Raw genomic sequence first — 21,448 nt, forward strand, 5'->3', positions numbered from 1 at the left:
TTCCCTATATGTGTCTTTGTATTACTGAGCAAGTTCCAGAAAAATTTATACTCCAATTCAAAGACATAATTTTTCCCTTAATTTTCAATGAAAGAAGGAGCTGTCAGAGAAATGAGAAGATGTGCTAGGTAAGGAGGGGATGTAAATAGAGGAGTAAAACATTAGGGAGCAGATAAAAATTAAATACAAATAAAAAAGATGAAATTTCTCTTTTAAACTCCAAAGATGGATTATTCTCATAAAACTACATTTAAGTAAATGAAAGCTAATGTCATCAGATAGAAGGTGAATCCAGTCTTAAGTCACCCCTAAAAGACCAGATTTCTTCTCTCCATCCTTCCTCATTCTTTTCTTGTTTTCCTCTCTCCCTCCTTCTTTCTGTCTTCTCCCCCTTCTTGACAAGGAGATTCCACCATAAATTTAAATGATGTTTGGTATTATGGAGACCACAATTACAGGAAAAGCCCAAGGAGTTTGCCTCGTGAGGTGTGACCCATGAGCAAACCCAAAGGAAATGATGCCTTTCTGCTTTTTACGCCTTTCATAAACCTCCTAAAGTTGGAGACAGCATGGAAATATTGACTGACAATGATTCTATTTCATTTCCAGTAGATGAAACTGTATAATAAAACTTTCTTATGTGGGTGTTTGGTATAAAGAAGTATACTTTTACCAATTTTTTAAACCAGGGAACTAATTAGGCCTTCCTGTTTAAAATAGATGTCTCCAGTGGTTATTTTTACGGCAATCTAGTTATTCCTCCATAGAATGTCTTTATTTACTTTTTATTTGTAGGATCCAGGAAAAGGCTTAATAGGGGAAAGAACGTTACTTGCCTTCTCTAGTACCAGGCACTCCAGCATCTGACATAGTGCCTGTGTTCACTGGATGTATAATAATATTTGTTGAATGAATTAGATATACATTATATGAATAGTTTTATATAAAGAATGTCCAGGTTTTTCAGGTAATAAGCTCTACTCTTTTTCTATCACTCCGAACGAACACTTACTGTTGAGCTTAGCATGGACTCTATAGCAGAACAGTTTTGTTTTAAATCTCAGCTCCAGCCTCTTACTAGCCAAGAGACCTTACTTAATCTCTCTATGTCCCAGTCTCCTCTGTGAAAGGGGAAAATAATGTTTCTCACCTTCTGGAGTTACAGCAAAGATTAAAGAGTTGATATATACAATGGACTCAGAGCAGTACATGGCACCTATCAGCACTACAAAAACACTTGCTGTTAGAATTATTACTGTCTGCTCAGTGCTGAATTAGATACTGTAGAAGGCAAAAAGAATGAAACAGAGACCGATTTCTGCAAAGGATTCACTTTCAATTTCCAAGGAATGGTTCAACAAATATATTCTCAAATTTTATTTTATCCATTATGAAATATTTGAAATGTTGTTTCTCATTCTCTCTTCAAACTAAAATATGCCAAAAGAGAAAAACAAAAATGCTAATCTACCAAAAAGAGCTTCATTTTTTCATGCAGAAGGGTATTTGAGAAGTCAGGGTATTTCTAAATGCTTTGTTCAGCTAAGTTATCATGGTTTCTATTCTATTACACCTTGAATCTATTTGGTCAAACTTAAAATTAACCCAAATAATCTTTAATTTAGGAACTTGCTTTCAGCACCTTATTGCTATCTGAAAACGGCCTTTTTCTTCCCCCTGAGGTAATTACTGCAATTTCAGGTTTATTATTATTATTATACTTTAAGTTCTGGAAGACGTGCAGAACATGCAGGTTTGTTGCATAGGTATACATGTGCCATGGTGGTTTGCTGCACCCATCAATTTGTCATTGACTTTAGGTATTTTTCCTAATGCTATCCCACCTCTACTCTCCCACCCCCTGACAGGCGCCAGTGTGTGATGTTCCCCTTCCTGTGTCCAAAGTGTTCTCATTGTTCAACTCCCACTTATGAGTGAAAACATTCAGTGTTGGTTTTCTGTTCCTGTGTTACTTTGCTGAGAATGATAGTTTCCAGCTTCATCCACGTCCCTGCAAAGGACATGAACTCATCCTTTTTTATGGCTGCACAGTATTACATGGTATATATGGGCCACATCTTCTTTGTCTAATCTATCACTGATGGGCATTTGGGTTGGTTCCAAGTCTTTGTTATTGTGAACAGTGCTGCAATAAACATACCTGCACATGTGTCCATATAGCTGAGTGATTTATAATCCTTTCGGTACATATCTAGTAATTGGATTGCTGGGTCAAATGGTATTTCTGGTTCTAGGTCCTTGAGGAATCGCCACATTGTCCTCCACAATAGTTGAACTAATTTACACTCCCACCAACAGTGTAAAAGCATTCTTACTTCTCCACATCCTCCCTGGCATCTGTTGTTTCCTGGCTTTTTAATGATTGCCATTCTAGCTGGCATGAGATGGTATCTCAAATGTGATTTTACCACACCTTGGGGTTATTATCCTACCAGAAAATATAGCTCCAATTTAAAATGCATGTCAGTAGAGAAATCAATTTACTAACAGAATATTAACTTCATCAGCAAAATTTTCAGGAAGGAACTGAACCATAAAGTGAACAAAATCTACACTAACAATAGAGTACATCATATATTTGTCAACTAAAAAAAAAACTTATCAATACAGTCAAATTCATGATAAACATTCCCTAAAATGACTTCACCAATGATAAAATAGAAACTTTTGAGACTCATATTGCTAAGAAATGATAAGCAGCATAAATTTGTCAATAATGGCTTCAGAACAACAAAGAGCATTAGACTGAACTATGTGGTGCTGACAAATATTTCAGGAGTCATGTTTTTACTTTGGGCTTAAATTTTACTTACAAATATGTAAGTGGACTTTCTTGCCAAATTTTCGCAATTTATAATTTAAAATGATAGTATGAGTCACAACAGTGACTTGTTGCTAAGGAATAGAGGCATTGAATAATTTATTTTCTTTTTTACTTGAAATGACAATTATATATATTAATGATAGAGATGCAGGAAGTTCCTAGGGAAAGCCACAACCACCCTGGTATGTGGTTGGGGAAAATGATACATCAGAGGACTCAGCACAACTGAAACATGAGATGGACCTAAGACAGCTCCGGCCACTGAGAACTGAATCAGCTAAAGGAAATGAAAATAAAATTACTAGGGATGTGGTAATATATATATATATATTCCTGAAGCAATGTCTTCCACCTAATGTAATTCTAAAGTAGTTTTGTAAATTTCCATGGAGGAGGGATAGTGTGAATTAACCGAAAAAGAAAAATATAAAAGAAAAATGAGATAATTTGTTTGTAAAGGTATTACTTTGCAAAAGTGATTTGACACTATTTGCTTTGCAGAAATGAAAAAATATCATTTCTATGTTAAAAACAACGCTAATTTGAGTCTTAATATTTGCACCATTAAAAGAAAAGGTAGAGGCCTGGCGCGGGAGGGAACGAAGCAACGCAAGCAGCGAGCGAGCCAGCGCACGGCCGCCCCAGCATGCAGCACCGAGGCTTCCTCCTCCTCTCTCTCCTTGCTCTGTTGGCGCTCACCTCCGCGGTGGCCAAAAAGAAAGACAAGGTGAAGAAGGACGGCCCGGGGATAGAGTGCTCGGAGGAGTGGGCCTGCACCCCCAGCAGCAAGGATTGCGGCGTGGGTTTCCGCGAGGGCAGCTGCGGGGCCCAGACCCAGCGCATCCGGTGCAGGATTCCCTGCAACTGGAAGGAGGAGTTTGGAGCCGACTGCAAGTACAAGTTTGTGAACTGGGGTGCATGTGATGGGGGTACCGGCACCAAAGTCCGCCAGGGCACCCTGAAGAAGGCGCGCTACAATAACCAGTGCCAGGAGACCATCCGCGTGACCAAGCCCTGCACCCCCAAGACCAAAGCCAAGGCCAAAGCCAAGAAAGGGAAGGGAAAGGACTAGAGGCCAAGCCTGGATTCCGAGGAGCCCCTTGTGTTACCTGGGGCCTGGCCCACGCCCTTCCTCTCCCTGGCCTGAGATATGACCCGCCAGTGCCTTCTGTCTGCTTGTTAGCTTTAATCAATCATGCCCTGCCTTGCCCCTTTCACTCCCCAGCCCCACCCCTAAGTGCCCAAAGTGAGGAGGGACAAGGGATTCTGGGAATCCTGAGCCTTCCCCAAAGCAATGTGAGTCCCAGAGCCCACTTTGTTCTTCCCCACGATTCCATTACTAAGAAACACATTAAATAAACTGAATTTCCCCCTACCCCCCCCCAAAAAAAAAGGTAAAAAGATGACTCTAACTGGTGGTGATTTCTGTGATACGCAAAAGGTGGAATGACTGTCTCCAAGAGCTCTCAGAGAGGTGGTGGAGATGCCCTAGGATGTGGCACTTTGCAAGCTGTGGAGCTGTCCCACTGCATAGCACATGTTCTGGCCTGATGCAGTCTCTCTCACTGTCTGCAAAGAGGGGATGAGCAACCAAAGGGTTAATATTAAACTTTTTATTTTCCTGACTGTAATGATTCTAAGCCAGGTGCTCTCTGTGTTCTGCATGTTTCATTACTAAATGGAGCTATGTTCCTACTGGTCAGAACTGGGGAGAAGGAGTCATCCCTCGGAATTAGAAACAGACTTTTCCTTGGGCTACTTTGAGATCCTCCTACCAAGAAACAACAACAAACAGAATAAAAAGTTAGGGGTTGCAATAGGATTGTGGAATCAGAGGAATCTAGAGGACAAGTTAGCAGAAGACTCTCATAATATTATCTAGATGGACTGTCAAAGGTTCAGACCTCTCAGAAACAAAGGATTGTTTTCCCCAAAGAACCCAGACCAACTGAAATGCTGCCTAAAGGCAAGGATGACTTGAAACGGGTAATGACTGGGTCAAAGATTTACAGACTATATGGCTTTGAGATCAAGTGGGAAAATAGGTAATCTTGATTAAACTTGTGTTTTCTTACATACTGTTGGGATATCTAAAGATTAAATAATTCTTCTTGTTTTCTTTTTCAATAAATATTATCTACTTTTCCTTCTATTCAGTTTTTTTGGTCTCATTACTAGGATATATTAATTACAATAAAAGTATCCATTGATTCATAAGTTACAAAATGTTGTAATAGGACAAGAAAAAAAAAAACTATTCAGCAAAGACTCAAAGAACAGGGTGCCTTACGGCATCACTTCCAGATCTAATTACTGTCTGAGCTTGCACTGTCTCCTGTTAGAAGGGAAAGGTTTGCAGCTTTGCTTGGTAGAGCTGAGTCTGCTGCTATTTGGATGTATAGAATGAAGGGGTAAAAGCTGGAAGGTACCCCTTAGAATGGCTGTCTATCCCATACATAAGGGGAGGCTCTGAGCAGCCATGTCTCAACCTGAGCTGGAGTCATTGGATCTGAGTCTTATAAATGGCAGAAAATATCCAGGAACTTTTGCTTATGGGATTCTGTTCTTTCTGGTTGCCACCTGGCCCATTATTGCTATTCAATTTTTCCTTGCTTTATAACATACCATAATGTTCTATAAATAAATTCCTGTTTTGATTACAGCTAACCAGAATCAGTGCTACACACACACACACACACACACACACACACACACACACACCACTAAGCAATGAGAATATCAAAGTTTCGTTTGGCCTTATCTCTATGGCTTTTTTTTTTTTAAGTCAACTTTCTTTCACGTGTACATGATTCTACAGTAGTATACAAACCTATTCAAAGTTTTCATTATCTCATGGAACTTCTCAGTAGCATCCAGCAGGGTTGAATGCATACTTTTTTGTTGAAATTCCTTTCCAGAAAACAGACTCTCCTAGTTCTTCTGGTTCACTGTTCACTCTTCAGTTGCCTTGCTGGCTCCTCATCCTTTTAAATCAGTGTTCTTAATCTCAGCACCACCACTATCTTGGGCCAGATAACTCTTCTCTGTGGGACGATGTATTTTGCGTTGTATAACAGGATGTTTAGCTGCATCCCTGACCTCTACTCATTAGGTAATAGTAGCATCCCCTCCCCAGTCCCTTGGCCAACTGAAAAATCTCTCTGAAATTGCCCCTAGTTGAGAAGCACTGCTCTAAATGTTGCAGCACCCCAAAGATATGTGCAAAATCCTCTCTTCTCCATCTTCATTCACTCCATCTGACATCTCATTCAGTCTCAGTTTTAAATATCATCTCAGCTCTAGTGACTTCCAAATTAATATATCTACCCATAAGCTCTCATTCTATCTTATACAGGCACCCAACTACTTATTGCTTGGATAATATTCATTCCAAACTCTTTATCTTCCTTCTAACTTTGTTCTTCCCCCAGTCTTTCCCACCTAAGTAAATGACACTCAGTTTCTAAGATTAAAATCTGCTTCATCCTTGAGCCCTCTCTTTCCCTCACATTCTGCCTAAATTTTATAAGGAAGACCTATTTGCTCTACCACCACACAATATCCCAGATCTGACCACTTCACACATCATTACCACCTCAGTCAAAGCCACTATCCACTCTCATCTGGGCAACTGGAAAAAATCTCCTAGCTCTTCTTCCTTCTACTCCTGCCTAGACACAATATGCTCCACAAAACATGCAAACGATCTTTCAAAAATGTCACACCATTCCTCAGATCAAAATCCTCCAGTGGCTGCCCATCACAGTTAAAATAAAATGCAAATCCCTGACCTTAAACAACATCACTGGACCTGATTCCCTGCATATTTCTTTCTCTCCACCTCCTAACCTCTCCCTTACTTTGTTCCAGCCACCCTCACCTTCTTGCTGTTCTGTGATCATGCCAACCTTTTCATTCCTGCCTTTGGCATTTACGCTGGTGTTGTCTTGGCTAAGACTCTGTTCCCCAGACTGTTACATGGCTGATTGCTTCACATCACTGAAGTTCAAGTACATGTTCAAATATTCTTCCAGCAGAAAGGCCTTCTTCTCACTGTCTCTTCACCAACATGCTCTCAAATATTTTACCCATTGCACCTATCCTTACCTGAAAACTAACTAATGAATGAGTCTCAAAATCAACTCTAGCAATGCAAGATATCAGATCTGGTTTTCTTCTGTATATAGATGGCACTATAATGATCCCTCTTTTAAGACAAATAAAATGGAAACGCTAGTATATTTTGGATTTTTCATGTTGGCCCCTTATTTATTACAGTTAACTCTGGAAGCCCCAGAAGAGTGTTTGCAAATCTATCGAGAAAATAACAAAGGTTTCACTTTGGATGCATGTTATTGGCAGTGAGGGGATAGAATGCAACACTGGCAAGGATTCTTTGCCAGATTCATGTCCAGTAAGAGTCTCCTGATTTGTCTGAGAGAGCAATGCCTTCCCTGGCACAGGAGGGATGATGGTGGAGGGTGTATGTCATGTTTTTGTCACCTTTGACTAAGCCCTCTGTTTTCTTGCCTGCTCAATTGGCAGTTCTTACAAGCATCTTCATTGGCTTAACAAGGCAACAGAAGAGATATAAAACTCAATCAGCCAACTAAATAGCTGATGCTTTGGTGAAAGTTTTGATGGAGGGGGAAAAGCACATATAACTAAAGGACATGCTGCAACAATCAGTGGGTATGAATCCTCTATCTACATGTCTCTTATTCCCTTGAGTAAGGAGAGGTGATAATGGCATACAAGAAAAGGAAATACATTCAATGGTATTATTTTACTCTCCTTGCCTTCCAAGAAAAAACAGCTTAAATTATGAGACCACAAGGTAGATGACATAATTCTCTAACTCTGCTAGTAAGCAACGAGAGGCCTGGAGAAATTGAAATTGGGGAGAAAAAAAAAGAAAGTGAAAGGATGAAAAAAAAAGGCCATTATATAATAAAAACTACCCAATCATTCAAATTCCTCTCCCCACTCTTAAGAAAGGTCAACTGATAGCCCTTGGCTCCTGATGTGTAACTATATCCTATTCCTCTTTTGATGTTCTCACCAAGAGGGATTTAACTGCCTTTTCCTTGATTCATTAGATGGTCACTTCAAAGAGACCTTAGAAAGGCAACATTTACCCAAACAACTCCCCTGTCTTAGTAAATCCAGACAAAAACCAAAAAGCAATTCATCCTAAATTTCACACATTATTGTCTTTGGCCTCTGTCAGTGACCTCAGCCTACAATATTGATTACCACTCTGCCGCCCAGTATGAATCCTTCAGATGATCAATCAGTTCTCAGGACAGAGAAGGAGTTATCCAGTCTGATACTAAAAATGTCTCCATGCCTACAATTAGCCCAAGTATAAACTAAACAACCTAATAAACTTGTCATAACTTTACCATTTATAACCTATTTCTTCTCCCAAAGGCAAGGAAGGCATAATCCATACTTGGTTTAGAGTGTTCTAGACTCTTAAAGACAAAGGTGGATATTTGGTTTAGTAACAAATGAAAATATTTTATTAAATTAATAAATGTCTTTGTTCTACCATGAAAGTAAGGTTTTTGAGCTTCCTTTACAAAAACAACATACAAATCCATTATAGTTCCCTTATTTTTGTCAGAACATTAACAGATAAATGGACAAAGGGAATATAAGAATAAACCAATGAGTATGGGAAAATTTTAAACACCACTAGTAATAGCTAAAATAATTGCAAGCTAAAAAGACATGCAAGCACTACTCACAATAGCAAAAACATGGACTCAACCTAATGTCCATTGATGACAAGGCTGGGTAAAGAAAATGTGGTACATATACACAATGGAATACTATGCAGCCATAAAAAATGAAATCATGTCTTGTGTGGGAACATGGATGGAGCTATGAAGGAACAAAAAACCAAATACTGCCATGTTGTCACTTATAAGCAAGAGCTAAATGGTAAGAAGACAAAGAAGGAAACAACAAATACTGGGATATACTTAATGAGAGAGGATGAGGGGAGGGAGAGAAACAGAAACAATTACTATTAGATACTGGGCTTAATACCCGGGTGATGAAATAATATATAAGACAAACTCCCATGACACATGTTTACCTATGAAACAAATCTTTACATGTATTCCCAAATCTAAAATGAAAGTTAAAAAAAAATAAAAGAAAAGAAATTCAAGCTAAAAGAACAACATTTCCCTATAAATCAGAAAGTCTAAAAACTTAAAAATATGCAACGCTGGCCGGGTACTACCATTCATGCCTGTGATCCCAGCACTTTGGGAGGCTGAGGCGGGCAGATAATGAGGTCAAGAGATGGGGACCATCATGGCCAACATGATGAAATTCCAACTCTACTAAAAATACAAAAATTAGCTGGACATGGTGGTGCATGTCTGTAGCCCCAGCTACTCAGGAGGCTGAGGCAGGAAAATCTCTTGAACCTGGGATGGGGAGGTGGCAGTGGGCCAAAATGGAGCCACGGCACTCCAGCCTGGCGACCAAGGGAGATTCTGTCTCAAAACAAAACAAAAAAGCAAAATGCAATGTTGCTAACAGAGTAAGAAAATTGGCAGTCTGCTCTAAAAGCTTAGTGTTCATTATGTTTTAAGTTAGCGCCAGCACTTCACCTAGCACCTGGACATATCAAGTTCCCATTAAGTATTTATTGAATAAGTAAATGGGTAAGTGCATGAATGCTCTTCAGGCAAAAAGATATTGAATAAAATTTGGAGAAACAATTTGATAATAAATGTTAAAAGGCAGATAACTGTCATACTTGTGACAATGTAACACTTCTTCTAGGAATCTACCATAAACAAATTCTCTAAAATGTAAACACTCTATGCAAAAATACCTGTCAGATTATTAAAACACTGAAAAGCATAAGCAAATAAAGTGTCCAGAATTAGGCAAATAACAGATAGATGGTCTATTCTCTTTGCAGAATTGTTCACAATAATTAAAACAATATTTATGAAAAGTTTTTTAAAAAAGGAAATGCTTACAACATGTTGAACCAAAAGGTTATGTATTAAGTTCAGGAAATTTTTTAAAGTATAGTAAAAAGATTGGAAATCAATGTAAATTTTAACAGTAATTTTTCTATGAGTGGTGATAATAGAAGGTTTTTTTTCTGTCCTTATAAATCTACGTTTTTCTATAATGGCCATTTAATAGTTGCGTAATAAAAAGGTTAAATTCTGTATTAACGAAGGAGAGCACTTTTTGAAAAGAGCTATTCTGTCATGCCTCTCAAATAACATCAGTAAAACATGTCCCCCTGGCCCTCATATTGACTCTTCTCTTTTTAAAATTATTTTGCTATTCCTTAAGCCATTTTCTCTTTGTTATTAAAACCAAGATAAGGACAATTTGTCAGCACTTTTAATCCATTGAAATATTTCCACATTAAAGCAATGTTTAATGTCTTGGAATGTAGTATATTTTTATTAACTTTAAAGAAGTTCTAAAAACAATTCCTTTACATTTTTCAAGATGCCTTTGTATAGCAATTAAGATAATTATTCTATGTAAATGAGTTAACACATGTGAATAAGTGCTATCCAATTATAAACTGCCATTCAAATGTTAGTTTTACATTTTTATGGTATGCTATTCCTGACCTTACATTAATTTCTGATGGCATATTTTCATTTCCTTCACAATATATGAGATGATTCATTTCTGTGTATTTTCCATGGTGCATTGCATATGCCCTCTGTAAATTACATTGATTTTTTAAATTTACATTGTAAAATGCTTTCAACTCTACACAAGTAATTTAAAAAATAAAAAATCTTAAAGGAGACTTTGAAATGCAAATCAAAACCTCAGTGGGATACCACCTCACTTGGATGACTATAATTAAAAAGGCGGATAGCAACAAGTATTCATGAGGCTGTGAAGAAGTTGGGACTCTCATAAGATTATTGGTGGGTGCTTAAAATGGTACAGCAGCTCCAGAAAACAGTCCGGCATTTCCTCAAAAGGTTAAATCAAGAATAATAACACAAATCAGCAATTGCACTTCTAGAAATATATCCAAGAAAAATAAAAACACATGTCCACACAAAAACCTGTACACAAATGTTCATAGCATTATGCATAGTAGCCAAAAGGTGGAAATGACCCAAATGTTCATCTACTTATGAGTAGATAAACAAAATGTGCTATCTCCATACAACAGGATATCTTTTGTCTATAAAAAAGATAAATCTTGAAAGCATTATGCTAAGTAGATGAGGCCAGTCACAAAGACCCCAATATTGCATAATACCATTTATATGAAATTTCCAGAATAGGCAAATCTACAGAGACAGAAAGAAGATCAGTGGTTACTTGGGCTGGGGGTGATTGTGGGAAAATAGTGAGTGACCACTAATGAGTATGGGGTTTAGGGAGGCGATGAAAATGTTATAAAATTGATTTTAATGATGGTTGCACAACTCTGTGAATATAATAGAAACCACTGAATTATACATTTTAAATGGGTAAATCATGTAGTATGTGTATTATATCTTAATAAAGCTGTTTTTAAAAAGACTGTTACTATTTTATATGAATTGGTTATATCACATTTTACTGTAATTTTTTTGGAAAAAAATGTAGTGTTAACAAAATATTTGTATCTTTTTATAACTTATAAGTTATTTTATAACTTATTTCTATGAAAACCAAAAGCTATACAAATAAAGATTTTAACCACAGTATTTTTTATTAGTTTCACCTTGGAAACAATTTAAAAGTCTATGAATTTAGTACTATGGTTATCTACATGATAAAATATTATCCCTTAAAATTATAAAGCTATAATTAATGAGACAGTATATAAACATAAAAAATTTGAAATAATATTAGGTGGCAGTATATAAAATATAAAGCAGACGGACCTTTGTTATTTAAAAACACCTGTCTCTAAGAAAAGAGTTGACGTGGATGGATTATGGAAGATTTCCGTTGCTCTTTTTGTCTCCTGTACTAATTTTCTTACATAATCCTTTCAACTAAACAAAGAGGAACTGTTACTGCTCCATTAAACAAGTGGTAAGCACAACTATCCTATAAAATATAAAGGTTCCCTAGAGATGCCTAACCTAAGAGCATTGGATACCTACAACAAAGAATGTCAGGCACTAGTGCTTAGTTTAAACTCTATCATAAAAACACTCCAAAGATATTAGAGGCAAGAAGGTGGTTACAAAAACTCCAGCTCATTAACTGGCTGGCCTATATTCTATTTGTACATTTAGTGTATTTTTTCACCAGTTACTTGTCAAGTCTGTGGTAACCGTCACTGCTGCTCAGTCAACAGAAGTTCAGGATACTGTCCCTGTTCTCGTAGAGCTCACATGAGAAACATGGGTTGCTAGGAAGTGGTGTGGGTAGATGGGAAGAAATGAAGGGCATTTAGAGCAGAGTCATACAAATGCCAAGACCTACAGGACTGGGTTTTTATGGTGAGAAAGGTTTAGCCTCCAGGTTACGGTGCCCTAGGCAGTGCTGGTGTACTGGGACAAAGGGGAAGGCAGGGAAAGTCTAAGAGAACCTTGCTGTTAGGCGTTTTGACAATAGAGTGTCTTCTCTATTCTATTCACAATGACTCAGGGTGGCGCAACAAAAGAACAAAAGTACAACCAAAGTGTTTAAAACCCTCAAGGCATATCTACCTCTCAATATGCTGCTTCAAATGTCAACATTTATTGGTGTTATTTGGATGCTTTGTAGCTAAAGTTTGACCTGTGTACTATATGATCATTTGTTAGTGGATTACTCACTTTCTGACATAGTCTTCTCTAAAGGTCAGTGGGTTCCTTGACATGAATTCAATCAACTTCAACGGAGGAATTAAACAGAATGAGTATTTCCACGTATTTTTTTAACGTAGGTCCACTACAAATTTTGAATTAACTGTTTTAAACTACATAAGCCTCTTATTTTTTCAATTAATAGTTCAGTAGATTTCATACTAGCCTTTCTTTCTATACACAATTTTTGTTGCTGTCCTATATTGTTTCTTTATGTAACATAGATAACACAGGGTACGATATAGACAATTATGCAGCCTCTTTTTTCCAGTTTGCTCCTCCATGAAATATGACCCTACTCCTCCACCTTTAGTCAATACCTGCACTCCTACAGAAAACACAAAAATCATCCAGTGTCAGTATACAGAGGCACCTTCCGTTACAGCCCACCCCACACCCCAATTTAAATAGTACCACCAGCCACCTTCTGTTACTTGTCCCGCTTCTAGACAGGGGCCCCTTGGATAATAATACCAGCCACAATCAAACACAGCTCTACCAATCCCATTGAACACTGTGCACTGGGGATCTGGTGTTCTATCTGGGAGCCAGCTTCCATGGCCATGTCAGTTCCTTCAGCTGTGATTCCTTCCAGACTGACTTATAGTTGAGGCCCCTGAGGTACCAGCACACTTCAAAACAGAGACTTCTCTAACAATGAAACCCTGACTGAAAACTGCTTCTACTGTTCCTTTAATCAGACTTACTATGTTTTCACCCACAAGCCTGGGAAACCAGGTACATAGCCACCTACTGGCTCCTTAGCTCAGGAATTGCTCTAGGCTAAACTCCCTAAGGTCCAAGTCAAGCCTCCTCCCCTTGGCAGTTCTCCAAGGTCTTGTAAGCTGGTTTCCTACCTGAACATCTTCTCTTGGAGTGGCTCTGTTCAGAATGTCAGCCTGGTTTCCCTCTGAGCCTGTTCTCTCCTCAAGATCCCAAAGGACACTACCGCTGGTGCCTGCCCTTCATAACTGAATGCTCTGCAAGAATGGACAGGAAGTACCACACATGGCCTTGTAGTCCAGGCCTATGGAGTATTATTTCTACAAGTCCTTGCTTGTCCAAGGAGGAGGAATCAAGCAGCTCAGGACTCGAAGTATAGCATCCTAAGAGCCTAACTTCAGGACAGTGACATAAGAAGAACTAATTGATCCCTGGCTTCCCAAATATTTAGACCCAAACATTAATACACAGAAATCATGAAAATCTGAACATTTTGTGAGGAATTTTCATAAGTGTTGAACATGTAATGTGCGGTCACTGGATTCCGGAAGCCAGTCTGTCACATCTCTTCCTTTTCAGAAACAAGTCATTGTTGATCCAATCATTTGAATCACCCAGCCGCTTGTTTGTGTACACCACAAGAACACCACGCAAATGCAAGTCTCTCCTTGTCTCATGCAAAAGCACTTAGGGTTTCCTTCCCTTGCCACATGACCAACAATATACCTTTCTTTGGAGACAGCCTGTGGGTAAATAAAGAGTCATGGCTGCTGTAATGTCTCCTAAACTATAAAGTCTGCATTTCTCATCACCTGACAGGCAGCATCACCCAAATGCCCAAAAACAACAAAAGAACTACAATTTAAAGAATAAAAATAATCCTATTTTAGTTGATAAAATGTAAGATCTTTGACTTCTGGAAATTGACCATTTTTCCCCTCCCTTATTTTATCTATCCATGTTTGAAAAGATGCAAACATCTCTACAGTTACTGACCAGCCAGGTGCTGAAAAGTTTAGGGGTCTAGTGGCTGAGCAGTCCTCAGAAGATAAACTGACCTGCACTGATCCTTCATGCAATATATGATCCATGTATTGATTGTACACAGTCCTCATGACTTCATCTATCAATCAGTCAAAATGCTGATTAAGCACCCACTATTCCAGGCACCAAATCATATGATAGAAGATAACTAAGACAAGGCCTTGCCTTTGAAAGGAGTCGAGTCTCCCATGGGAAAAATAAAGAACTAAATACATTCTTGTAATTTAAGTGTTAAAAGGACAGTACTAAGGAAATAAAGAGCAGAGCTGCCTAAGGCTGTCCTAAAAGGAGGGTGGGAGGCTAGGAGTCACAATGGGATACTTCTCATGGGAAATAATACTTGAAGGATGAATAAAATTTAATGAGGCGAATCAGAAGAAACGTGCACATAAAAGAATGTATGTGTAAGAAGATGGCATATTTTCAACAGACTGGTATGTGGGCTGTTTATGGAAGAGGTAGGCAAGGCTCAGGTTGTTAAGGTTCTTGTGTACAGCCTTGCTAAGAAAACTAGATTTAATCCATAAGCCACCAAAAAGAAAAACAAAACAAAATTTTGCTGTCTTGCCAGCCTCCCTCACATATACCCTCCCCCACCTCTCCTATCTTGGCCTTTTACATGCAAATAATTCTCCCACCATCCACAATGAACTGAGCACCTGAAATCCAGCTGTGCACAGCACCTGCATCAGGTAATTGTCTGGAAATTCTTGCCTGTTTCCTCTAGACTTGTTCTTCCTCACCCTTCCTCCCTCTCATATCCCTAAACCTATGCTCAGCTCCCATGTTGCTGTTTGTGGCCAGGCTTTCAACTACCACTTAGAAGTTCTCTTTCTACCTTACTGCTTGACTCTCAACTCCTTGTGTCACATGATTTTATTGACCTTAGCAGCTTCCAGTAAGAGGTGTTCTCCACCACCTTTACTCCAACCAGCAATCCATTTGCATCATTATTCATTTCAACTAGATTCTCTCACATACCTGCTTGCAATAATAGTAACAATAGTGAGTTTCTCAGGTAGCTCTGGGCTAGACTGAGTTAACAAATTTTCTTGGAGTGAATGGGGGCTGTAATCACTCACCTTAAAGGTATAGCCAGAAAGAAAAGAGATCTAACCATAAAAAAGGCATTCCTGAGTTTTAACTATGTCCCTGGTGTTTGGCTAGTGCTATGATTTTCCCCAGCCCTGTGAGTAGTTACTTAAATCCCCATTTATACAGAAACAAGATGTAACCCTAGACTAACTTTTTCACTGAGGTCTACCTACAGACTAGGAAACATAATTTTCTACTTTCCTCTACATCCAGTTTGGAAAACTCTTTTAAAGCATCCTTGGCTCACACGAATTTGTGCTTCATCCAAGGACAAGCCTTGGAAAATCACAGCAGCCAAGTTGCAGCAAATCAGACGCAACCAACTGTTCAAACCATGCTCAAAAAAGGCAAATGGCCAGCTGTAGCCAATCCAGCTGTGTCTATGCCTCATTTCCGTTTTCTGTCTATAAATGTTATCCGACCATCCGGCAGCCCGGAAGTCATTCTAAACCTATTCTTGTTCTGGGGGCTGACTGATTCAAGAATCGTTCTTTGCTTGATTAAATTCTGTTAAATTTAGTTTGTCTAAAGTTTTTTAAATTTTTTTTTAACACCTCCCAGGCTTAAATTATTTCTGCTCATTATTTGGCACTCCTTTCCAGCCTTTCCCAGCAAAAATGCTTGTGATAAAGCAGCTGTAGAGGGGAAATTCATATTGAAGCCCAAACATGATTATAAGCTGCAAAAACAAATAATGCTAGATATGGCTTTTTTTTCCCCTCATGAAAAATATAGTAGAGTGGACAAAGTATAGGCCTTGAATTCAGGAAGGTTACTATCCATCTGACTTTGGGCAGGTCCTTCATATAGAAAATGGAGACAACAGAGATCCTTCAACAGTTTTTTGAGGATTAAAGAAGATGAAGTATTTGAAACCCTTTTTACAGCACTCAGTAAATGGTTGTTATTACTGTTGTTTCCACCAACACTACCACTGTTACTATCATTACCACAACCAATTAAGTGTGGCACTGACCCAAATTTAAAAGGAGCTATGGATGATCCAGCAGAGACTGAGAAATATCCTATTTGAAATAAAGTTAGCCTCAGATCCAGGTATATCACTTATATAATGGGAGCTTAAGAACAATGGAGGATCTAGTTTGTAGAAATTACTCCCCTCCAACAACTACCATGACTCCCCAACCCCCACTCCAAAAGAGAGAGAAAACAATTCCAGGTGCCACTGCTGGAAGCTATACACCCTCAGACTCTGGCAATAACAACAAAAGTATTTGTAATTTCCTGCCATAAAGAAGACAGTGCAGAAATTCTGCATCTCCTTAAGAGTAATTTGAAATCTGGGGAGCATCGAAATCATAGCTACATTTTCATTACTGGCATTCTGAGAAATACACAGGGGCTGAGAGATTGACAAGGTAGTAGCATTCATTTCTTGGTGTTTTCTTATTTAACTAGGATATGTTCTTGAACATCTTTCTCCTACACAAGTAATTTAACCTTAACAATTGCTTTTGGAAAATCTCAACTATGGATTAAGCTGAATGTTTGCTCCTTGCACTTCAATAAACTTATGGAGTTCACTTCAGAGATCAAAATTTATAGATATGTGGAATAAGAAATTTAATAAATGTTTTGCTGTGATTCCAATAAGTAAATATTAATTTCTGAACTGTGCTTGGCCTACATCTACTAGAGATAGCTATCATCTGGCAAACAACATTTTTGTACTCTCTTGATGAGACAGAAGGGACAAAAAGATTAATACCGCCTTAAAGGAAGAACCACTAAAACAAAAAATGGTTATGAAGCATACACGGGACCATATAGCAACTTAGTGTTTGAACTAAGAATAAAATTCAAATTGACCTTGCATTCAAATGCCTATTCTTTATCTAGTTTAGGTTATGGGTAATGGAGCGGTAATAGAGAAGAGAAATAATACTGTTTTTCATGTTCCTAGAAAGAAAATTGTTGTGAATTTGCAAAGACTTTAGCATCAAAATAATGATGTAGTGTGTTGTGAATGCAGACTTTTTCTAAAACTGCTTCTGACTTTCCCTAAGATGACATCACATGAATTGAGAAAATATAAACAAATGTTAATGTATCTCTATGAAATGCCAATACATCACAAAATATAGTTTGCAAAATTAAAATTTTAGAATTCATTGCCTAATATCTCCCATGGGAATCTATCTTTTTCTGTTTTAATTGCTAGTTCCAACCAAGAAATTATAAAGTGAGATATTTTCTAATTTGTTTTATTAATAATTTTCCTTATAGTTTAATATCCAGTCCACTCGGAAGTGTTGGAACAGTTGACGATTCTCCAAACACAGAGATTCTCAGGAGCATACTAAGAAGTCCATCTAAAAGATTAGAACAAACCAGAAAAATGGAGATCATGGCTTCAAATGAGCACAAGCAAACAGAGAAATAAGAAAGTAAAAAATATCAATTTCTCCCTTAAGGCTGAAATTAACTACTTTTACATAATTTATTTTTCCTAGGTAATTTTTCTAATTTCAGTATAAACTTGTTGATAAGAATCAAGTGAAACTTGTTTGACAGGAATGAGGGACAGTTCTTGTAGGAAAGAAGAAATCAGAAAATCTCTTCCTCTCACATCCTAATAATGCCTATATTAAATACTAAATACAAAAAGCATGATTTAAACAATGTCCATATGAAATATTAGATACAAATATTTTCATCTATTTTGGTTAAATAATCTAGATTCAGTATTTCTTGATATTGATACAGCATTTTATTACATTAACCTATCTTTAAAGAATGGTATGAAATTTTAAAATCTGAGACAATTTCTAGTCACATTCATACTCCAAAGATTTTATGAAGAAAATAATGTCTATAAAGAAAAATTGGCCCTCAAACTTCCTTTACAAAAAAGAAAAATAGACACATAAATTCTTAGTTTTGTTCAACATAGTTGAATGAAATATTCAGATGGTATAATTAAAAAAATTGGAGATCAACAGCCCTGCAGGTAACAACTGGAGGATAGTTCAACCCATAAAAACTAGAAAACTAAAAACACTAAGTAGAGAGAAACTTCTATTCTGATAATCTAGTCAGATTCATCTCTGTGTTCAACAAACACCCTTCTTTCCCCACCTGCAACCAAGAGCATGGGCTTCTGTGTTTAAGCTTACCTTCCTCTGGGGTTACTGACCTCCTGTGCCGGCACTTCCAAATCTTGGGAACTGAAATGGACTGTCCATATCTTGGGCTATAGTGGTAGCAAGCACCCACGGTGCCAAATGTTGGGGAGCCTGTGGTAAACATGATGGATGCTCACGAACACCTGGGAGGGAAGAGCATGTGGAGGATGTGCCTCCCCTGTTCCATCACAAGAGCAACTGGCACAGTGCACCTGGGAGGAGACTCTGACAAGCATTAATGAGTCAACCGTCCGTACACTCAGTGGGCCAGACAGGTTTCACCACTTTATAGCCCTATGAATGATGGCAAAACTTTCTGTAAAAAAAACTGTACTATTCTTGAAGAGCTTGCTTTTATTTTCTTCTTCTTTCAAGGGATATAAGCGATCACTTTGTTTTACAAAAGATGTTTTCAGTTAAACACAGAACTTATAAAATTTTTTTCATTTTTTGAATCATCTCTCAAAACTAAGCTTTCATATTCTAAAAACTGTTTGTACTATATTAGTCTTTAAAATGTGTTAGAAATTTCATTTTCAGATTTTGAAAGCCAGTCTTGTTCTCTGCTCTCATAAAATGACCTCCATCACTAGGTTTAGCCTTGGATGTAAACTTGAACTATGAAAAATCGCTGTATAATTATCTTAATGAGACTTTGTGTTTATATTGTGTCTTCTATCTCAAAAGCTCAAAGCATTTTGTGAACATGATCTTATTAAGCATCGCAACACCTCATTCAGGAATGCGATGGTAAGGATTATTATTATCAATTTTAACAGGTGGGGAAACTGAGAGATTAGCAATTAAATGACTCAATTTGAGGTTACAATGTTAGTTGAAGGCACAGTTTGATTCAGGACTCTGACATCTACTTCCAACAACATACCCAAGTGATCCCTGGAGAGCAGCACAGTGAAATGAAAATTGTTTTTCATTTCTCAGAAAGAATCTGTTCTTTTGCTCTATGGCGTTGAAGAACATTAAACATAGACAATTAAAAATATTTTATGTTTATAAATTATGGCACACCCTGCTAAATACAGCAGATGTGCTAACTCCAGTCACTTTATTCTCCTTCTTACCCTTTCCAAGGGCCATCACCATCTTCCATGTCAAAGGATTAGGTTACCAACTGTGCCCACACTGTTTACGGAGTGGTTAGCTAGTGCACTTTTTCTACACACCAGGAGGAAAGAGGCTTTCAAAGTTGGCCATCTAGTGCATGTTTACTGAGGGACATTCCAGCAACAAGGAATTGTATAATGCAAAAATGAGAAAACCTCATGAGGCAACCCCAGAGGTTACTACTGTCATATGTGTAGATGTATGAACACACATGTGGTGATACCAAGATACTGTTTTGCAGCTAATTTTTGTTGTCGTTTTGTGTTATTCTATTCCCTGATCATTGCTGTTTGTAGTTCATATATATCCATGTCATTCTTTTAAGTGACTACATACCCATTTTATAGATATATGTACAAGATATGGAACCTTTTTACTCTTACCTATTACCCTTTTACTGCACATTTGGATATTTTTTTTTCTCCTATAAACTCTAATGAATATTCTTGCAAGATTAAGTGTTTTTAAAAGTATTTCTTTTGAATCTACTTCCCATTTTTTACAAGCTCTCCAGGGCTCTCTTTTCTGAAAATATATCTGTTGCACTATACACTGAGCTGCTTATAGTTAAGCCCATCATCTTGCATGCAAGTGAATTCACTTCTTTCTTCCTATTGCTTCTTGGTAGAGGTTTTAGTCTTAATTATGGGAAACTACTCCACCTTCATTCATATAATCCAAAAATGTAAATTGGAGAACCTTCCACATGGGGTAGATGAAAGGTTGGCTAGATGATGTTGTAAGAACAGTACACAATACACCATCTATGATTTACAGCCCACTTTCTCCAAGCACTTAGATCAATAACAAAAAATTAAACTCTTGCCTTTTATCGATGGAGTGGTGGGTCCTGTGTTTTGGAACAAAAGGTATTTTGAAAATAAGATTTAGATGCCTAATTCTGAATTTGAGTACCATAATGACTGATTACTTTGAAATTCTGTTCCCTCAGACCACATGGATGATTCAGGGACATATTCAATACCAAAGTCAGTATTGTTTACAATGTTATAGACTCTATAAATTAAGAGCACAAAGGGAGTAACTTATTCCCTCATTTCCAGTATAACATTTAGTTCTATATGACATAAAGGTGGAAATCATTTGTCTATTATATCACTTTCCAATAAAGTACATAGTTGACAAGTTTTTTATTTTATTTTAAGAATTTAAGAAGGAAAAGAAAGCAGTAGACTTAGAGCCACAACAAGAAAAATCTAGAACTTAATTGGGTCTCATTATGTTACCTATTCATTAATTTATTTATTCATTTATCAAAAGTATACTGCAAGCAAACAATGTGAAAAAGCCATAATCTCTACTTTCAAGGAGCTGACAACACAGTCAGGCCAATAGACAAAGAAATAAGTAAATGAAGAATACTACTCTGGAAGTGCAGGAAAGGGCCTGGGAACTTTTACAGTTAACTATGCAATGAAACAAATTCTCCCTTGCCCACAAAATTAAATGCAATGTTCTTAGTCAGGTGAAATCTAAAAGACTTGGAAACTCTGACCTATAGTCACCAAAAAAGTGAATAAGCTGAGAAGTCTTATTTATCTTGTCATATTCCAATTCTTTGTGTTTCTACTCCTTCTTAAAATATTGTTATGTTCTGCAAATTCAAGTAACCATGTGATTGTGCTTTTTTTTTTTTTTTG

General features: G+C 37.5%; 2 protein-coding genes across 2 annotated transcripts in view; one reads left to right on the top strand and one right to left on the bottom strand.

Annotated features, from left to right (window-relative positions):
• The window catches only part of FMN1 (formin 1), a 421,043-nt gene that overhangs the window by 321,794 nt on the left and 77,801 nt on the right, over window positions 1-21,448 (bottom strand). The window lies entirely within an intron of this gene.
• LOC108311896 (midkine-like) lies at window positions 3,427-4,218 on the top strand. Its single transcript, XM_037742375.1, has one exon. The coding sequence runs from the start codon at window positions 3,492-3,494 to the stop codon at window positions 3,915-3,917; it is 426 nt and encodes a 141-aa protein (XP_037598303.1). The 5' UTR covers window positions 3,427-3,491; the 3' UTR covers window positions 3,918-4,218.

Source organism: Cebus imitator, unplaced genomic scaffold (genome assembly GCF_001604975.1).
Source record: "Cebus imitator isolate Cc_AM_T3 unplaced genomic scaffold, Cebus_imitator-1.0 Scaffold119, whole genome shotgun sequence".
Classification (NCBI taxonomy): Eukaryota; Metazoa; Chordata; class Mammalia; order Primates; family Cebidae; genus Cebus; species Cebus imitator.